This window comes from Abramis brama, assembly GCF_963993115.1.
Source record: "Abramis brama genome assembly, chromosome: 21".
Lineage (NCBI taxonomy): Eukaryota > Metazoa > Chordata > Actinopteri > Cypriniformes > Leuciscidae > Abramis > Abramis brama.
The window spans coordinates 4653153-4670574 of record NC_139983.1 but is presented as its reverse complement, the minus strand read 5'-3'; the positions used below and the strand labels follow the sequence as shown (position 1 = coordinate 4670574).

Genomic DNA, 17422 nt, shown 5'->3' with positions numbered 1-17422 from the left:
CCTCACTCTCTCCCTCAACTGTTTGTTTGTTTTAGTTACGGCGTGAGATCGCGCCTTTTGGGAGGGGAACACATTCAGTTATTTTGATCTTGGTTTCATTTTCATGGACTTTTAGTTTGTTATTTTCAGTCACATTTACATTTACATTTAGTCATTTAGCAGACGCTTTTATCCAAAGCGACTTACAAACTAGGACTAGATTAAGCGAGTCATCATGAAGAGGCAAAAACAAAAACAACGCAAGATGTGCTCAAGATACGAAGTTCAGGCATTATTCAGAGTAGCATAAGCCCGATAAGTGAGGTTTTAGAGGGCAAGGGGAGGTTTTTTTTTTTTTTTTTTTTTTTTTTATGCGGTTAAGTGCTCACGGAAGAGATGGGTTTTCAGCTGGCTTTTGAAGGTTGTCAGGGATTCTGCATTCCGGATGAGGGTGGGGAGAGCGTTCCACCAGCATGGAACTGTGAATGAGAATGTTCTGGAAAGTGATTTTGTGGCTCTCTGTGATGGAACCACGAGACGTCGCTCGTTGACCGATCGTAGGCTTCTGGTAGGGATGTAGGCTCGTAGTAGTGAGTGAAAGTACGAGGGAGCTGAGCCTGTGATAGATCTGTAAGAAAGCGTCAATGCTTTGAACGTGATGCGAGCAGCGAGTGGTAGCCAGTGCAGAGAGATGAACAGAGGAGTGACGTGGGCCCTCTTGGGCTCGTTGAAGACGAGACGAGCTGCAGCGTTCTGGATCATCTGTAGAGGTTTGGTTGCACATGATGGAAGTCCAGCCAGAAGAGCATTGCAGTAGTCAAGCCTAGAGATGACCAGGGCCTGGACGAGAAGTTGTGTTGCATGCTCAGTTAGGAAAGGCCTGATCTTCCTGATGTTGTACAGTGCAAACCAGCATGATCGAGCTGTCTTTGAAATGTGATCTGTGAAGGTCAGCTGGTCATCAAACGTTACTCCAAGATTTCTGACCGACCTTGATGGGGTGATTGATGATGAATCTAGCTGGATAGTGAAGTCGTGCTGTAGAGACGGATTGGCAGGGAGGACGAGAAGCTCAGTCTTTGCCAGGTTGAGCTGCAGGTGATGTTCCTTCATCCATGCCGAGATGTCCGCCAGACAGCTTGAGACCCGTGCAGCCACTGTGGGATCATCTGGTTGAAATGAGAGGAAGAGCTGTGTGTCATCAGCATAGCAGTGGTAGGAGAAACCGTGTGCTTGTATGATGTGTCCCAGTGATGTGGTGTAGATGGAGAAGAGGAGGGGACCAAGAACTGAACCCTGGGGAACACCTGTGGTCAGTCGATGAGTTCTGGATACCTCGCCTCTCCATGCGACCCTGAAGGACCTACCTGTGAGATAGGACTCAAACCAGTGGAGTGAAGTTCCTGTGATGCCCAGTGATGAGAGGCTGGACAAAAGGATCTGATGATTCACAGTGTCGAAGGCAGCAGACAGATCCAGGAGAATGAGGACTGAAGATTTGGAAGCAGCTTTTGCGATCCGTAGGGCTTCTGTGACCGACAGTAGTGCAGTCTCAGTAGAATGCCCTTTCTTGAAGCCAGATTGGTTGACATCTAGCTGGTTGTTTAGAGACAAGAAGGATGTTACTTGGTTGAAAACAGCTCTTTCAAGTGTTTTCGCAATGAATGGTAGGAGAGAGATAGGTCTGTACATGTGTTGCTTTGTTTGGTTTCCTTTCAGTGTTTTTGTCTTTTCTCCAACATTCAGAGCCGTAAAGTAGGGTTTAAAGGACGCAGGTACAGTCTCAGTTTAGTTTGGGTGCTATACAGTGAGGACCTCCACACATTGTTCAACAATGTAAAGGTGTCAAATTGTCAACCTCTGGAGAATCCTGAAAATCTTTTGGCCCAAAACCATCTCTACTTTCCCAATGCAAGCAAGAAAGTTTGGACACCATCATCATGAGAAGGCTATGGAGACGGACTGGACACGTCATCCGGAGGGAACAAGATGACATTGCTCGGACTGCCCTCTTCTGGACGCCAGAGGGTAAATGAAAGAGAGGAAGACCCAAGAATACCTGGCGTCGATCAGTAAAAGCAGAACTGAAGGTTCTGAACCACACCTGAACCACACCATTCAGAAGCTGGCCAAAAACAGACTGGAAATGTATTATTAGTAGTTTTACCCTATTCACATATAGTGTCTTGTCTTAACGAGTGTGTCACTGTAGTTCTGTGAATTTGAATTACGGCCAGAAACAGACAGCCAGGCTTTTTACATTAGCTTTTTTTTGTGAATTCTGTTAAAAATGCATTTATTAGTGAATATTTGTATCACCAACACACTGGACTGAACTGAACAGGACAGGTAGGGTGTGTATCAAGGCAAACAGTTACAGCAGAGCCAAGCGCTACATCCTGAGGCATTTAAGCTCAAACTTGAAGGGCTTGAAGGGGATGCTTAATATCCGGCATATCTCTGATGAAAGGCCAGCGCGTCAGGAGTGTCTAGGCAATGTGGAGGTTGTTTTCACTAAGGGGCATCAGGAGAAATTGCCGTTGAGAAGCGTATCATCACAGTTTGGAAGGACTACTCTTTGTGGCTTCAAATAAGATGCACATTATAATCCAATGACGTATAATAACAGTCTTTATGAATATCTAGTAAGAAGGAGAGCAGAAAAAGACTGGGCCCTAAGATAGAGCAGCCTATCCTTAAGGCGTGTTCACAAAAAGGATGATAACTATAATGTTTTAATAATTGTTTTAATTCAGTGAGGATCGGGAAGTCCACACCACAGCTATAACAATAGCGAAACAGAGGAGTAATAACATTCAAATCACTTTCACAACGATTTTTCCCCCAGCTGATTATTATTAAAAACATTGACTGCCAAAACAGAATTCATCCGACTTAAAGAGTTTGAACATTTAAAGTGTCAAATGACAAAACTGCTATTTTCTTGTACTTCTGCTGTAATGACAAAGCTGCTCATTTTCAAACTTTTTTTTTATTTACAGAAACTAGGAGTGGTAATATATTAAAATAATTATAAATAATTTAAATTCCATAATTCCATAATCAAATGTTCTTACACTCTCTATTACCAATAAATCGGCACATAAAAAAAAAAAAAAAAAAAAAAAAAAAAATATATATATATATATATATATATATATATATACTCACAATTTATCAGCAATTTCTACACAATAAAATATTTTAGAGATTTACATAACTAGAAAAAAAAAATCATAAAAAAAACGTCCATGTAATTTTACGATTTTATTACTTTCCATGACTTTTCCAGAAAAACATCACATCTTTAAAAAAATCACATTTTTAAAAGTCCCTCATATATCCAAGACTGTGAGAATCCTGGTTCATGAACAAAAAATAGTTATTTGGGGAAATAAATACAAAAAAGTTTTTTTTTAATTCTAGTAAAATAAATAAATAAAAAAATAAAAAAAAATTATATATATATATATATATATATATACAGTGAGGAAAATAAGTATTTGAACACCCTGCTATTTTGCAAGTTCTCCCACTTAGAAATCATGGAGGGGTCTGAAATTGTCATCGTAGGTGCATGTCCACTGTGAGAGACATAATCTAAAAAAAAAAATCCAGAAATCACAATGTATGATTTTTTAACTATTTATTTGTATGATACAGCTGCAAATAAGTATTTGAACACCTGAGAAAATCAATGTTAATATTTGGTACAGTAGCCTTTGTTTGCAATTACAGAGGTCAAACGTTTCCTGTAGTTTTTCACCAGGTTTGCACACACTGCAGGAGGGATTTTGGCCCACTCCTCCACACAGATCTTCTCTAGATCAGTCAGGTTTCTGGGCTGTCGCTGAGAAACACGGAGTTTGAGCTCCCTCCAAAGATTCTCTATTGGGTTTAGGTCTGGAGACTGGCTAGGCCACGCCAGAACCTTGATATGCTTCTTACAGAGCCACTCCTTGGTTATCCTGGCTGTGTGCTTCGGGTCATTGTCATGTTGGAAGACCCAGCCTCGACCCATCTTCAATGCTCTAACTGAGGGAAGGAGGTTGTTCCCCAAAATCTCGCAATACATGGCCCCGGTCATCCTCTCCTTAATACAGTGCAGTCGCCCTGTCCCATGTGCAGAAAAACCCCCCCAAAGCATGATGCTACCACCCCCATGCTTCACAGTAGGGATGGTGTTCTTGGGATGGTACTCATCATTCTTCTTCCTCCAAACACGTTTAGTGGAATTATGACCAAAAAGTTCTATTTTGGTCTCATCTGACCACATGACTTTCTCCCATGACTCCTCTGGATCATCCGAATGGTCATTGGCAAACTTAAGACGGGCCTTGACGTGCTGGTTTAAGCAGGGGAACCTTCCGTGCCATGCATGATTTCAAACCATGATGTCTTAGTGTATTACCAACAGTAACCTTGGAAACGGTGGTCCCAGCTCTTTTCAGGTCATTGACCAGCTCCTCCCGTGTAGTTCTGGGATGATGTCTCACCTTTCTTAGGATCATTGAGACCCCACGAGGTGAGATCTTGCATGGAGCCCCAGTCCGAGGGAGATTGACAGTCATGTTTAGCTTCTTCCATTTTCTAATGATTGCTCCAACAGTGGACCTTTTTTCACCAAGCTGCTTGGCAATTTCCCCGTAGCCCTTTCCAGCCTTGTGGAGGTGTACAATTTTGTCTCTAGTGTCTTTGGACAGCTCTTTGGTCTTGGCCATGTTAGTAGTTGGATTCTTACTGATTGTATGGGGTGGACAGGTGTCTTTATGCAGCTAACGACCTCAAACAGGTGCATCTAATTTATGATAATAAATGGAGTGGAGGTGGACATTTTAAAGGCAGACTAACAGGTCTTTGAGGGTCAGAATTCTAGCTGATAGACAGGTGTTCAAATACTTATTTGCAGCTGTATCATACAAATAAATAGTTAAAAAATCATATATTGTGATTTCTGGATTTTTTTTTTTTAGATTATGTCTCTCACAGTGGACATGCACCTACGATGACAATTTAAGACCCCTCCATGATTTCCAAGTGGGAGAACTTGCAAAATAGCAGGGTGTTCAAATACTTATTTTCTTCACTGTATATTTAGCTGTTTTAGCTTATTTTAATGCTTGTTTTTCCCCCCTTCTTATTTTAAATAATTTTAAGCCGTCTTGCTGAAGCCCCCTGTTGAGAAGGGTTAATAATATTATGTCTCACATGAAGTTGTTAAGATTGAGTGTTCTTTGCATGTTTGTAATGCGTTTATTCATGGTTGGTGTATTTGTATTAGAGAGGATTTCTACACTTCTGCAATTTGACATATTTTTCTCCCATATATTTTAGGTTACCAGTCCCGTCTGGTCTTCTGTACCATTGATAATGAAGCCTACTCTGATTACCTGTGTGCCTCCCTCCCTCGACCCCTCAGTAACCGCACATGCAATGAACAGCAGTGCCCGCAAACCCGCAGGTACATCAACACGTCACATTCAGCTCAAAGCCAACTGTAATGTAGATGTGTTTTGTGCTTTAACACTGTACAGTTTTTATTGAATATCAGAAACTGATTCCTGCCCACAAATGAGTTAAAATTGTGCGGCTGCTGTCTGACTTGTGGAGAACCATTGGGTCTCACAGCTTTGGCTGTACTGTTCCTGTTCTGTAAGGATGGCGTATGTGTACGAGCCACGCTTGTGGAGGCCCATGGAACCACCACGAGTCTATGTACAAGTGTTCAGGTAACAGCCTTCAGAGGCTGATATACTGCAGCGCTTGATCTCAAACACACATTTGTGTCCAGTCTATGCAATCTCTCAGGAATCTCAGTGTTTCATGTGCCCGGGTCACAAACTCTGGGCTACATTATGAGATTTTCTAAAGAATTTTAAGTGTGTAACTGTTTTCCCATCCTCTCCTTGTACGTATATCAAAACCCCATCCCCAGTATAACACTGATGTATGTCTTTTAAGACCTCTAAGGCTTTTGAAAATGACAGCTGGAAAGTAAAAAGGATTGCTGGCAGCAGTGTTATTTTAGTATCATTGAGACACTACAATGAAAAAAATTATAACATCAATAACATCGCTTTTAAAATATCAACCTAAATGCATTAATTTATACCAGCAAAATAATTTTTTTAAGGGTTAAATCAAGTAAAACACAGCTCTTTAAGGTATCAATTGCAGGTCACCAGTTTTTACACTGCATTATAGTTTTTTATATATATTTTCGGTTAGTTTTTATTTTTGTATTTTAAGTTTTTGTCATTTTGTTGTTTTTGTCATTTTTATTAGTTATTGCTTTTTAAAAATATTTATATAGTTTTTATGCATTTTTATTCATTAGTCTTTTGGTACGTCAAGTTAAACTAAATGAAAATGAGAAATGTCTTTTACATTGTATTTTATTTAAATTAACGTTTACTTTATTTCGAGTAACTAAAGTGTTTTTTAGGGGATTCTTTTAATACATTTTTTTTTTTTTTTAGATAACTATAATAACCCTGGCTGACACATCTAAGAGATTGTTCACATCATTAATCTGTGTTTGAGTTCAGTTTGCACCTGTTTTTAGTGTGATTGTTATTTGTTAGTCTTGCAAGCTTTTGTTCCTTCACATGTGAAGATGAACCAAGGCCTTGGGCAACTGTTCAGCTCAGAGCTTCACGTCTCTTTGATCCTCCCTCGTATGTCAGAGGAGGGTTTTCTCTGTTGCTTTATAGACACTGCGGTAGTTTCACATCAGTTAATATCCCACTGACTCCTGATGTTCGCGTGAACTGTGGAGCTCTGATCTGAGCTGCTGTCTGTGTTCTAGGAAGGGTATTGTCTGTTTCAGTGTCGATTTTGTGGGCATTGTAGATCTGTTTTCTATATATAGATTTTATATACATGATGGCCCTGATTTACTTAGATCAGAGAGTAATAATTAGTGCACTTAGTTGATGATTCATGCAAATAGGTTGGATGAATCCGTTAAAAGAGGCGATGTGTACCAAATACCAGCCACGACCATCACTAAATGCCATACTTTATTTATTTATTTTTAGGCTTACATTAATATTCAAAAGATTGGGGTCAATATGTTTTTATAAATATATATATATATATATTATTTATTATTTATATTTTGAAAAATATATATTTTATTTTATTTATTTTATTTATTTTATTTATTTTATTTATATATTTTATATATATATATATATATATATATATATATATATATATATATATTTATTTATATATTTTATATATTATTTACATTGTCACAAAATATTTCTACTAAAAACAATTCTGCTCTTTTCTATTCTATTTCTAAGAGTCCTGAAAAATAAATATGCATCACAGTTTCCACAAAAATATAAAGCTACACAACTGTTTTTAACATTGATAAGAAACGTTTCTTGAGCAGCAAATTGAAATGATTTCTGAAAGATCATAAAAAATAATTTTAATCTAATATTTTAAACAATGTTATTCCACATACTTCCCAATGCTGTCCTCCAACGTGTAATACAAAGCCTATGAAAACAAATATAGTGAATGTATGCTATGCTGGAGGCCTACATTATAAGCAAAAAAAGGGTTAAAACATTACATTCTCAATCTAAAAACAACTGATGTCTTACTATTTTAAAGCAGAAATTAAAACGACTACATTTAAATGATAATAAACAACAACAAAAGCACAAAATGTAGTTTCTGTGAGGTTTGAAGAACACAAACATTCACTCTTCTGAACAGTAATTTTATTACATTAATATTCCAACAATAGTGCCATTACTGTTACTGCTCACATAAATATGATTACTTGTGTTACATGTAGAATTTTGAACCTACACTTTAATTTCTAACAATAATTTTTTTTAGCAAAATGTGTATTTTAATCAGAATTATTGTGCTTTTATTCTACTGCGCTCTGTTTGACGCGCATGCACCCATCGGTGCTCGTTAACTAAAATATGTGACGTTTAACAAGATGCTTGTTTTCAGAATATGCAAAATGGAAATACTCGCGGGACTTTCTAACATTTACAGATAGGGATATAACAATAAAATGTTAAAATGCATTTGCGAACAATGGATGGATGCTGGTCCCATCAGGATTAGATGACTCGCTAGTCCCTGACATATCCCAAGCCCTCCCTCCTCCACTGAACCCACCCATCCTCAAGTCTCCCTCATCGCGGCTGGTCCCCCCATCCTCAAGTCTCCATCCTCGACACTGGTTCCACCCAACCTCATGTTTCCTCCGTCGACCACTGGTCCTGCCCTACCTCCAACTCTCTGCTTCTCTGAGAACGCCATTCAGCTCCTCGGCTCTCCCTCCGCTGGCTCCCTTCAGCCCTTCGGCTCCTCCTTCAGTGGCACCGCCCAGCTGCTCGGATCCGCCTCGGGCTTCCATGTCTCCAACTCTGCCCTGTCGATCCCCTGGCTTCACCTCGAGCGTCTGAGCCCTGGACTCCACCTCGGCCCTCCATCCCATCGGCTCCACCTTGGCTCCACTGTGGTCCATCATCCCTTTGGGCTCCACCGGGCTCCCTCGTCCCTCTGGCTTTGCCTCAAATCTCCTGCCCTCCGGTTCTGCTATTGTCCTCACTCCCTCCAGGCCTACGGTGTCACCTTGGGTCTTTGTCTTCTCTTCACCACCTGGGTCTCCACCCCTTCCAGCTCCACCTCAGTCAGTCAGGCTCCTGGCTCCACCCTGGCTTCTCCCTCCATTGGTTCTGCCATGGGTCTTCGTCCTAATAGCTCTGATCTGGGTCACTCCACGGTTCCTCCCTTCATCATCTACTCCCTGGCTTCTCCCTCCATTGGCTCCTCGGGTCACTCCCTAGTTCCTCCCTTCATCATGCACTCCCTGGGTGCTTCTCATTTCTTATTTATGCATCCTTGTTTCCTTTCCTCGCTTCCTTTCCTCGCGTCTCAGCCCCACTGCCTGTAGGATGGGAGGGAAGGCTGCAAGGAAAGAAAATGAGGACAGAGGAATCGAAGGAAAGCTTATTTGTATATTGGAATATTCTTGATCACTCAAGCGTCACTTCAAAGCGTCATCAGCTTTGATCAAAGGCTCTGCGCTTATGTTGTTAAAGTTTGGTTATTTAGGAAATTAATAAATAATAAAGAGAAAGCAAGATGCCCCGTTGATATATGTGTGATATATGGTTATATGGTTTAAACTGCAAATGTAAAGCATAAATTAAAATTATTGTAATGATGTAAAGGGCGAGGAGAATTTATACGTGCATCAGGTTTCTCGACAAGAAAGACTTCGGCATAGGATACACCTGTGCATCCTCGCTCATCGCTCCTCTGGAAGCTCCTCACTCCTCGTTCCTCGCCTCCTTGTTCCTCGCAGTGCAATTGGAGAATTGAGATGTCCTTCAAGATGGCTGGAGGATGGAGGAGCGAGGAAATGAGGAAGCATCAATTTGAGTATTGAGAAGCACCCCCTGGCTTCTCCCTCCATCATCTCCCCCTTGGATCCTCACTCCATTGTCTCCTCCCTGTCCTCCTCCGAAGTCCTCCACGCCTTTCGGGAGAGGGGATTAATGGAACGTTCAGCCTGAGTTTCAGTTATGTGTTTACAGACTTAGTGTGTGTGTTCCTGTTTTCCTTTGTCGTAGTTCCTGTATCCTTTTGTTGCAGTCACTAGTTTGCTTACATGGTTACTAATTAACATCCACCTGTGTCTCGTTTAGTTGCCAATTATCTTATCACCCTTGTGTATTTAAGTCCTCTTGAGTTAGTCTTTAGTTGTTGGTCATTGTCTATGCCAATGTGCTTTCTGTTTCGTTGTTATTGGATTTTACTCTATTCTTCTTGGATTACCTTATTTGTTTGGATTAAATAAATCTGATGCTGTACCTGCTCTTTGCCTGCTACAACATGACAATTGGAATAAATTACATTTTAAAATATTAAAATAGAAAATAAATATTTTTAAATTGTCATAATATTTCACAATATTATTGTTTTTACTGTATTTTGATCAAATTAATTCAGCCTTGGTGAGCATAAGAGACTTCTTTCAAAACATTAAAAAATCTACCCCAAATTTTGAATGGTATAGTGTATATTACAAATATTTATAAATGTACATATGTTAAATGCACTATTTAACTATACATAGTATATGTATTATACTATTTATTTACATAACTGTCCTTTACAGTATAGTAGCCTTACATATCTATTTAAAATGATATTATCATCTTATTTAGTGAGAGCCCGCGCTCTGCAGTTTATATGCATATGACACTCTTCAAACAATTTCAGAATGATTGCGGAGTGGGGGGGTTTCACAAAGAAACTGTAATATTATTTACATGTTCAAGCCATTGCACACCACAGATTTATACTGAAAAGTAAAATTACCAGTTAATGTTGAGAAGTTAACATTTTCAGGAAAGAAATATGTGCTAAATGGAAAACGTTCATGTATTCACGCTTTACCGCTTCTGGTTTATCCTGTATTTTGTTGTAATATGAAAGCAACGTATTAAATTCAATTAGGATTTTGTGTGCATAAAACAACAGAAAAATGTGTCACATAAATTTAAATGTATTGAATGAATGTCTATGTATTCTCCATTCTGTTGCGAGATAAAAGCTGTCACATACAAATTATTATGAATGAATAACACAGTCCCTTTAGTAGATCAGCTAAGACATTATTTTTTTATTTTTTTTATGCAACCCTAGTAAATCATGGCCTGCATGTATTATGTAGATGTTTTGTTGATGAGTCCACTATCTGGGTGTCTTCTGTGTTCTTTTGATTTAGTTTGCCTTGTTTATCTGAATATATGTGCGTGTGAAGCAGAAAGCAGCATTTGGTCTTTAAAAGCAAACAGATCCTTTGGCTTGTCATGGCGGTGCCCTCTGGGACTTTCCTGTGATGTTTATGTACAGAACCCTGAAACTGATGTGGTCCCTGAGCAGATCGACCTGCCAGAGAACATGTGCTTCTGCTTTTCCCCCGTGACTCATGTCTTCATATTTTTCCTCTCATCTTCAGGTTTCTGGGAGCACCTGCTTGACTTTGACAGGCAAAGTGTTTCTGTAGAACACTTGCTTTTCCTTCTAATTTCCCAGAATGCACAAATCTTTATGTTTGTTTAATGTATGTGTAGTGGTGTGAAGGCCTATTTGTAAACTATTAAAACAGCTTTTGTCCTTGAACTTAAATATTCTAGGTTAAATGTAATTTTTGTGGCATGCTATCGATTACCACAGTAAATAATTTTGACTTGTCTGTCTTATGGGTATATGGGTAATATGGGTAACATGTACCATGTTAATCTCAACATTTACTTGTGCGTTATTCAAAAGTTGTATCTGTTAATATTTAATGGACCTGAGCTGGCATGAACAAAGAACAGCTGTATTTTTATTTACCAAATTTAACAAAGATTAATAAATACTGTTAATTAATAAAAACAAATGTATTGTCCATCGTAAGTTTCATTAATGAGAACTTATTGTAAAGTGTTACCAAAATATGTACTTAAAAAAACAAGGAAAAAAACAACTAAATATGATAACATCTAAATTAAGTGGTTTTGTCACAAACTTCCATTGAAGGCGAGTTGAAATGAACCCATGTGCAGTTTATTGAAAATAATGCAAAGTGAACAAAACAATGGCTTGACTTCATAAGACTTAGCAACAGTAGGATGACACGAAACAAAGCTAGTCAAAAGACAATGGTAACATGAGGGCTATATATACACAGAGACTGATGACTTAACAAGACACTGGCAATGAACAATGCACCAATGAGAATGTGAGACAAGAAACAAGTGGTGTCTGTGTTTACCAGAATGGCACATGGGAGGAATGTTAAAGTGCTGTTTACATGGAGCAAACTATCCTGCAATTACTTCTGTAAGACATAATCAAAAGTTCATCTGCTAGAAAAGCATTCCCAGCTCAAAAGGATGGATTATGCTTTGGCCCACTTGCCATTGAAAGTGCATTACTGTAAGTTGCATTTAACAACTGAGAGACGAGTCAAAAATATTTGTGTGCTAATAGATCTTAAATTGTATTCAACCTAGAATATTCAAATAGTCCATGCATGTTAATGACCCAAAGCTGAAGTGTGCAGCTTCTGTCATAGTAAATGCTAACTCACTCTGATTGTGCTTGCTGTTTGGTGATGTGTGTGTCCGTGTGCCAGCTGGACGGCTGGCGAGTGGAGCCCGTGTCCGGTGACGTGTGGCGGGGGTCTTCAGGTGAGGAGAGTGGAGTGTATGTCTCACGACTCTGCAGGAGCGCGAGTGGTTGAGGATTCTCAGTGCGCTGCTTACGCTCCCAGACCTCTCAGCCAACACAACTGCAACACGCAGAAATGCGCTCAGTACAGCATCTCCGGCTGGAGTCAGGTATGCACAACTACATGTAACGCTGCGGTCTGACTGAATCTCACAAAACCTGCCTTAGTCTTAGTTCACACCTAAATAAAAAAAAAAAACTTTACTTTTTTAAGAAAATTAAGATTATTAAATTAAAAATTGTATTATTGATCATTAAAAACATTCTTTAGAAATTCTAAATGATTCAGAGTTACAGAAATTCTGTAATTATATATTTAAGTACTGAGTAATAGTAATTATCTATGGAAGCTTGTTTCTGCCACAGAATAAAACATTTTAAAACATAATTGCGACTTCTTATCTCACAATTGTAAGTTTATACCTCACAATTCTGACTTTATAACATGCAATTTCGACTTTATATCATGCAATTCTGACTCTATGGCATGCAATTCTGACTTTATATCACGAAAACTGGAGATAAAAAGTCGCAATTACCTTTTTTTGTTTTTTATTCTGTGGTGGAAACAAGGTTCCATAATTATCAGCTTGTACTTTGTATGTAATTAGGGTTAGGATTAGGGTTTGGTTGGGTTAGTTGGATGTAATTATTCATAGGTTACTGTTATTACTATAGTAAGTGCATGTAACTACCGAAGCCCTAAAAGGCCATGGATTATTATTATTCTTTCTTGTTTTCTCGTGATCTCGACATAACAAAAGTTATTTTCTCGTGATCTCTTCATAACAAAAGTTATTTTCTCGTGATCATGACCTAATATTTTCTCGATATCTCGACAAAGTATAAAACTGAGAATGATTGATGGGCTGTGGTATATATTATCCACCTTATGGTGTTAGTTCATATTGGCCCAGAAAGCTACGCGTTTGAGACAGAGCGAGTGAAAACCTTACTTCTTTCTTTTTGTGTTCGCTATAATTTTTGCAGGATTGTGTGCATTACTGACAAGTTATTTACTAATAAATATTAAATGCTTGAATCAATATGATTATTTTGCTTGAAAGTGTATGTTATCATTATGTTCTGCAATATGCATGACTCATCACAGTTTCCCTTTAGCGTTTGGTGTGATGCTCAACTTGCTTATTAAAACTAATGTTGATGTCACTGTATATATTCCGTAAAATTAAATTGTGTATAATTTTATTCAGTGATGTTATACAATGTTAGAACCTGTATTTTCTAGGAAACCACACACACACACACACACACACACACACACACATAAACACTCTTCTCAAACAGCATCCCAAGCTTTTACTTATATCAATTGGATTAAAGTTTTGTTTTTTGGAAATCTGGAGTATTGCACCTCTTTTTAATGGAAGAGCATGGCTAGAAGGCACAGCCTATCCTACATGATGAATACAAATCACAAACAAATTACGTAATATATTTTATTTTAAACTAATGAATAAAGTGGGTTGAATCCAAGCAGCTTTAAAAGATTTTAGAATAGTTATGGAAAAATCTGGCATCCTTCTGAAGGCACTCAGTCTGTGCTTGAGCTGTTGAATGCTCTGTTGTTAGACCATTTAAACATATGCATATATACACTATATTGCCAAAAGTTTTGGGATGTCTGCCTTTACATGCACATGAACTTTAATGACATCCCATTCTTAATCCGTAGGGTTTAATATGGAGTTGGCCCACTCTTTGCTGCTATAATAGCTTCAACTCTTCTGGGAAGGCTTTCCGCAAGGTTTAGGAGTGTGTTTATGGGAATTTTTGAACACTCTTCTAGAAGTGCATTTGTGAGGTCAGGCACTGATGTTGGACGAGAAGGACTGGCTCTCAGTCTCCGCTCTTATTCATCCCAAAGCTGTTCTGTGGGGTTGGGGTCAGGACTCTGTGCAGGGCAGTCAAGTTCCTCCACACCAAACTCGCTCTTCCATGTCTTTATGGACCTTGATTTGTGCACTGGTGCGCAGTCTTGTTGGAACAGGAACATCCCCAAACCGTTCCCACAAAGTTGGGAGCATGAAATTGTCCAAAATGTCTTGGTATGCTGAAGCATTAGGAGTTCCTTTCACTGGAACTAAGGGGCCAAGCCCAACCTCTGAAAAACAACCATAATCCCCCCTCCACCACACAACCCCAAACCATAATCCCCCCTCCACCAAACAACCCCACACCATAATCCCCCCTCCACCAAACACCATAATCCCCCCTCCACCAAACAACCCCACACCGTAATCCCCCCTCCACCAAACAACCCCACGCCGTAATCCCCCTCCACCAAACAACCCCACGCCGTAATCCCCCCTCCACCAAACAACCCCACGCCGTAATCCCCCTCCACCAAACAACCCCACACCATAATCCCCCCTCCACCAAACAACCCCACGCCGTAATCCCCCTCCACCAAACAACCCCACGCCGTAATCCCCCCTCCACCAAACAACCCCACACCGTAATCCCCCTCCACCAAACAACCCCACGCCGTAATCCCCCCTCCACCACACAACCCCAAACCATAATCCCCCCTCCACCAAACAACCCCACACCATAATCCCCCCTCCACCAAACACCATAATCCCCCCTCCACCAAACAACCCCACACCGTAATCCCCCTCCACCAAACAACCCCACGCCGTAATCCCCCTCCACCAAACAACCCCACGCCGTAATCCCCCTCCACCAAACAACCCCACACCATAATCCCCCCTCCACCAAACACCATAATCCCCCCTCCACCAAACAACCCCACACCGTAATCCCCCTCCACCAAACAACCCCACGCCGTAATCCCCCCTCCACCAAACAACCCCACGCCGTAATCCCCCCTCCACCAAACAACCCCACACCGTAATCCCCCTCCACCAAACAACCCCACGCCGTAATCCCCCCTCCACCACACAACCCCAAACCATAATCCCCCCTCCACCAAACACCATAATCCCCCCTCCACCAAACAACCCCACACCGTAATCCCCCTCCACCAAACAACCCCACACCATAATCCCCCCTCCACCAAACACCATAATCCCCCCTCCACCAAACAACCCCACACCGTAATCCCCCTCCACCAAACAACCCCACGCCATAATCCCCCCTCCACCAAACAACCCCACACCGTAATCCCCCTCCACCAAACAACCCCACGCCGTAATCCCCCTCCACCAAACAACCCCACGCCGTAATCCCCCTCCACCAAACAACCCCAAACCATAATCCCCCCTCCACCAAACAACCCCACGCCGTAATCCCCCTCCACCAAACAACCCCACGCCGTAATCCCCCTCCACCAAACAACCCCACGCCGTAATCCCCCTCCACCAAACAACCCCACACCATAATCCCCCCTCCACCAAACAACCCCACACCGTAATCCCCCTCCACCAAACAACCCCACACCATAATCCCCCCTCCACCAAACAACCCCACGCCGTAATCCCCCTCCACCAAACAACCCCAAACCATAATCCCCCCTCCACCAAACAACCCCACACCATAATCCCCCCTCCACCAAACACCATAATACCCCCTCCACCAAACAACCCCACACCGTAATCCCCCTCCACCAAACAACCCCACGCCGTAATCCCCCCTCCACCAAACAACCCCACGCCGTAATCCCCCTCCACCAAACAACCCCAAACCATAATCCCCCCTCCACCAAACAACCCCACACCATAATCCCCCCTCCACCAAACACCATAATACCCCCTCCACCAAACAACCCCACACCGTAATCCCCCTCCACCAAACAATCCCACGCCGTAATCCCTCCTCCACCAAACAACCCCACACGTCTCCACAGCTCTAGAGTCCAGTGGCTTTACACCACTTTCACAAATGTTTGTAGAAGCAGTCTGCATGTCTAGGTGCTTGATTTTATACAACTGTGGCCATGGAAGTGATTGGAACACCTGAATTCATTGATTTGGAGGGGTGTCCCAAATACTTTTGGCAATATAGTGTATCTATGGGTTTAACTGTCGGTCAGATGTGTGTGAAAGTTGGGGTTCATAACTATAGCAACAGTAAACTCCTGGTAGTCTGGCTATCACCAGATCAAGCTCAATCTTTTAAGATTGAACATTAGTCTGGGGAGTCTGCTATGTATTTTCTACTGCACAAGAGGCGTGATCAACGGGCATAGTGCAAATGACTCTGTACGCAATTGGATAGTCCTTCAATCAAATCAAATCGACCGGCAGATCAGGCTGGGTTTACCCAGTCTAGACTCCTGGTGCAGTGTTTCAGAATCAAACAGTCATAGTAAAAAGAACAACTTTTGTTATGTTGTGATCACAAAAAAATTAAGTCGTGATCACGAGAAAACAAGAAAGAAAAAATAATTAAGGCTTCCGTATGTAACATATGTAACAAGGACACTGAAAAATAAAGTGTTGCCAGAATTTCCAATAACTTGAAAGTAAAACATTAAGTAACTACATTAGTTAACGTGAACTAACAATGAAAACATATCTACAACATTTATTAATCTCAGTTAATGTTAATTTCAGCATTTACTAATACAGTATTAAAATCAAAAGTTTTATCTGTTCATATTATTTAATGGACCTTAGCTGACATGACCTAAAAATGAACAGTTGTATTTTTATTAACTAACATTAACAAAGATTACTAAATACTGTAACAAATGTAGTACTCATTAATAGTTAATATTAGGTAATGCATTAACTAATGGGACGTTATTGTAAAGGTAAAACAATTGTAAAGAAAATGTGCTCAGTTGTCATTAAAATGAATGTCACAATGTGACAAAACATCTTAATGGTTCTTAAGCAGGTTTAATTTTAAAAAACATTGCTAGTTTGCCATTGCTTCAAATTCAAAGATGTTGATGTTTTTGTAGTGTTCTGTGACATGCGGCTCTGGGAAACAGATGCGAGATGTAGTGTGTGTGGGTTCAGACGGAGCTTCTCTGGAAGATTATGCATGCGGGACTCAACCAAAGCCAGCCGGGACACAGGACTGTGAGATGCCCGTCTGCAGGAGCCCCATTGGCTGGCATATAGGAGACTGGGGACTGGTGAGCAATAATCCACTCCTTAAAGGCACAATATGTAAGATTTTTGGATTCAAATATCCAAAAACCACTAGAACACTGGTATTTATTTTGTTGACTTGTGTA

The 17422-nt window shown here is 40.5% G+C and overlaps 1 protein-coding gene across 2 annotated transcripts in view; it reads left to right on the top strand.

Annotated features, from left to right (window-relative positions):
* Positions 1-17422, top strand: part of paplna (papilin a, proteoglycan-like sulfated glycoprotein) — a 55584-nt gene that overhangs the window by 18533 nt on the left and 19629 nt on the right. For both annotated transcript variants that reach the window (XM_084096964.1, XM_084096965.1), the window contains exons 11-13: positions 5314-5440; positions 12158-12362; positions 17144-17320. In XM_084096964.1, coding sequence (XP_083953090.1) covers positions 5314-5440; positions 12158-12362; positions 17144-17320 — 509 coding nt within the window. The remainder of the gene's footprint in view (positions 1-5313; positions 5441-12157; positions 12363-17143; positions 17321-17422) is intronic.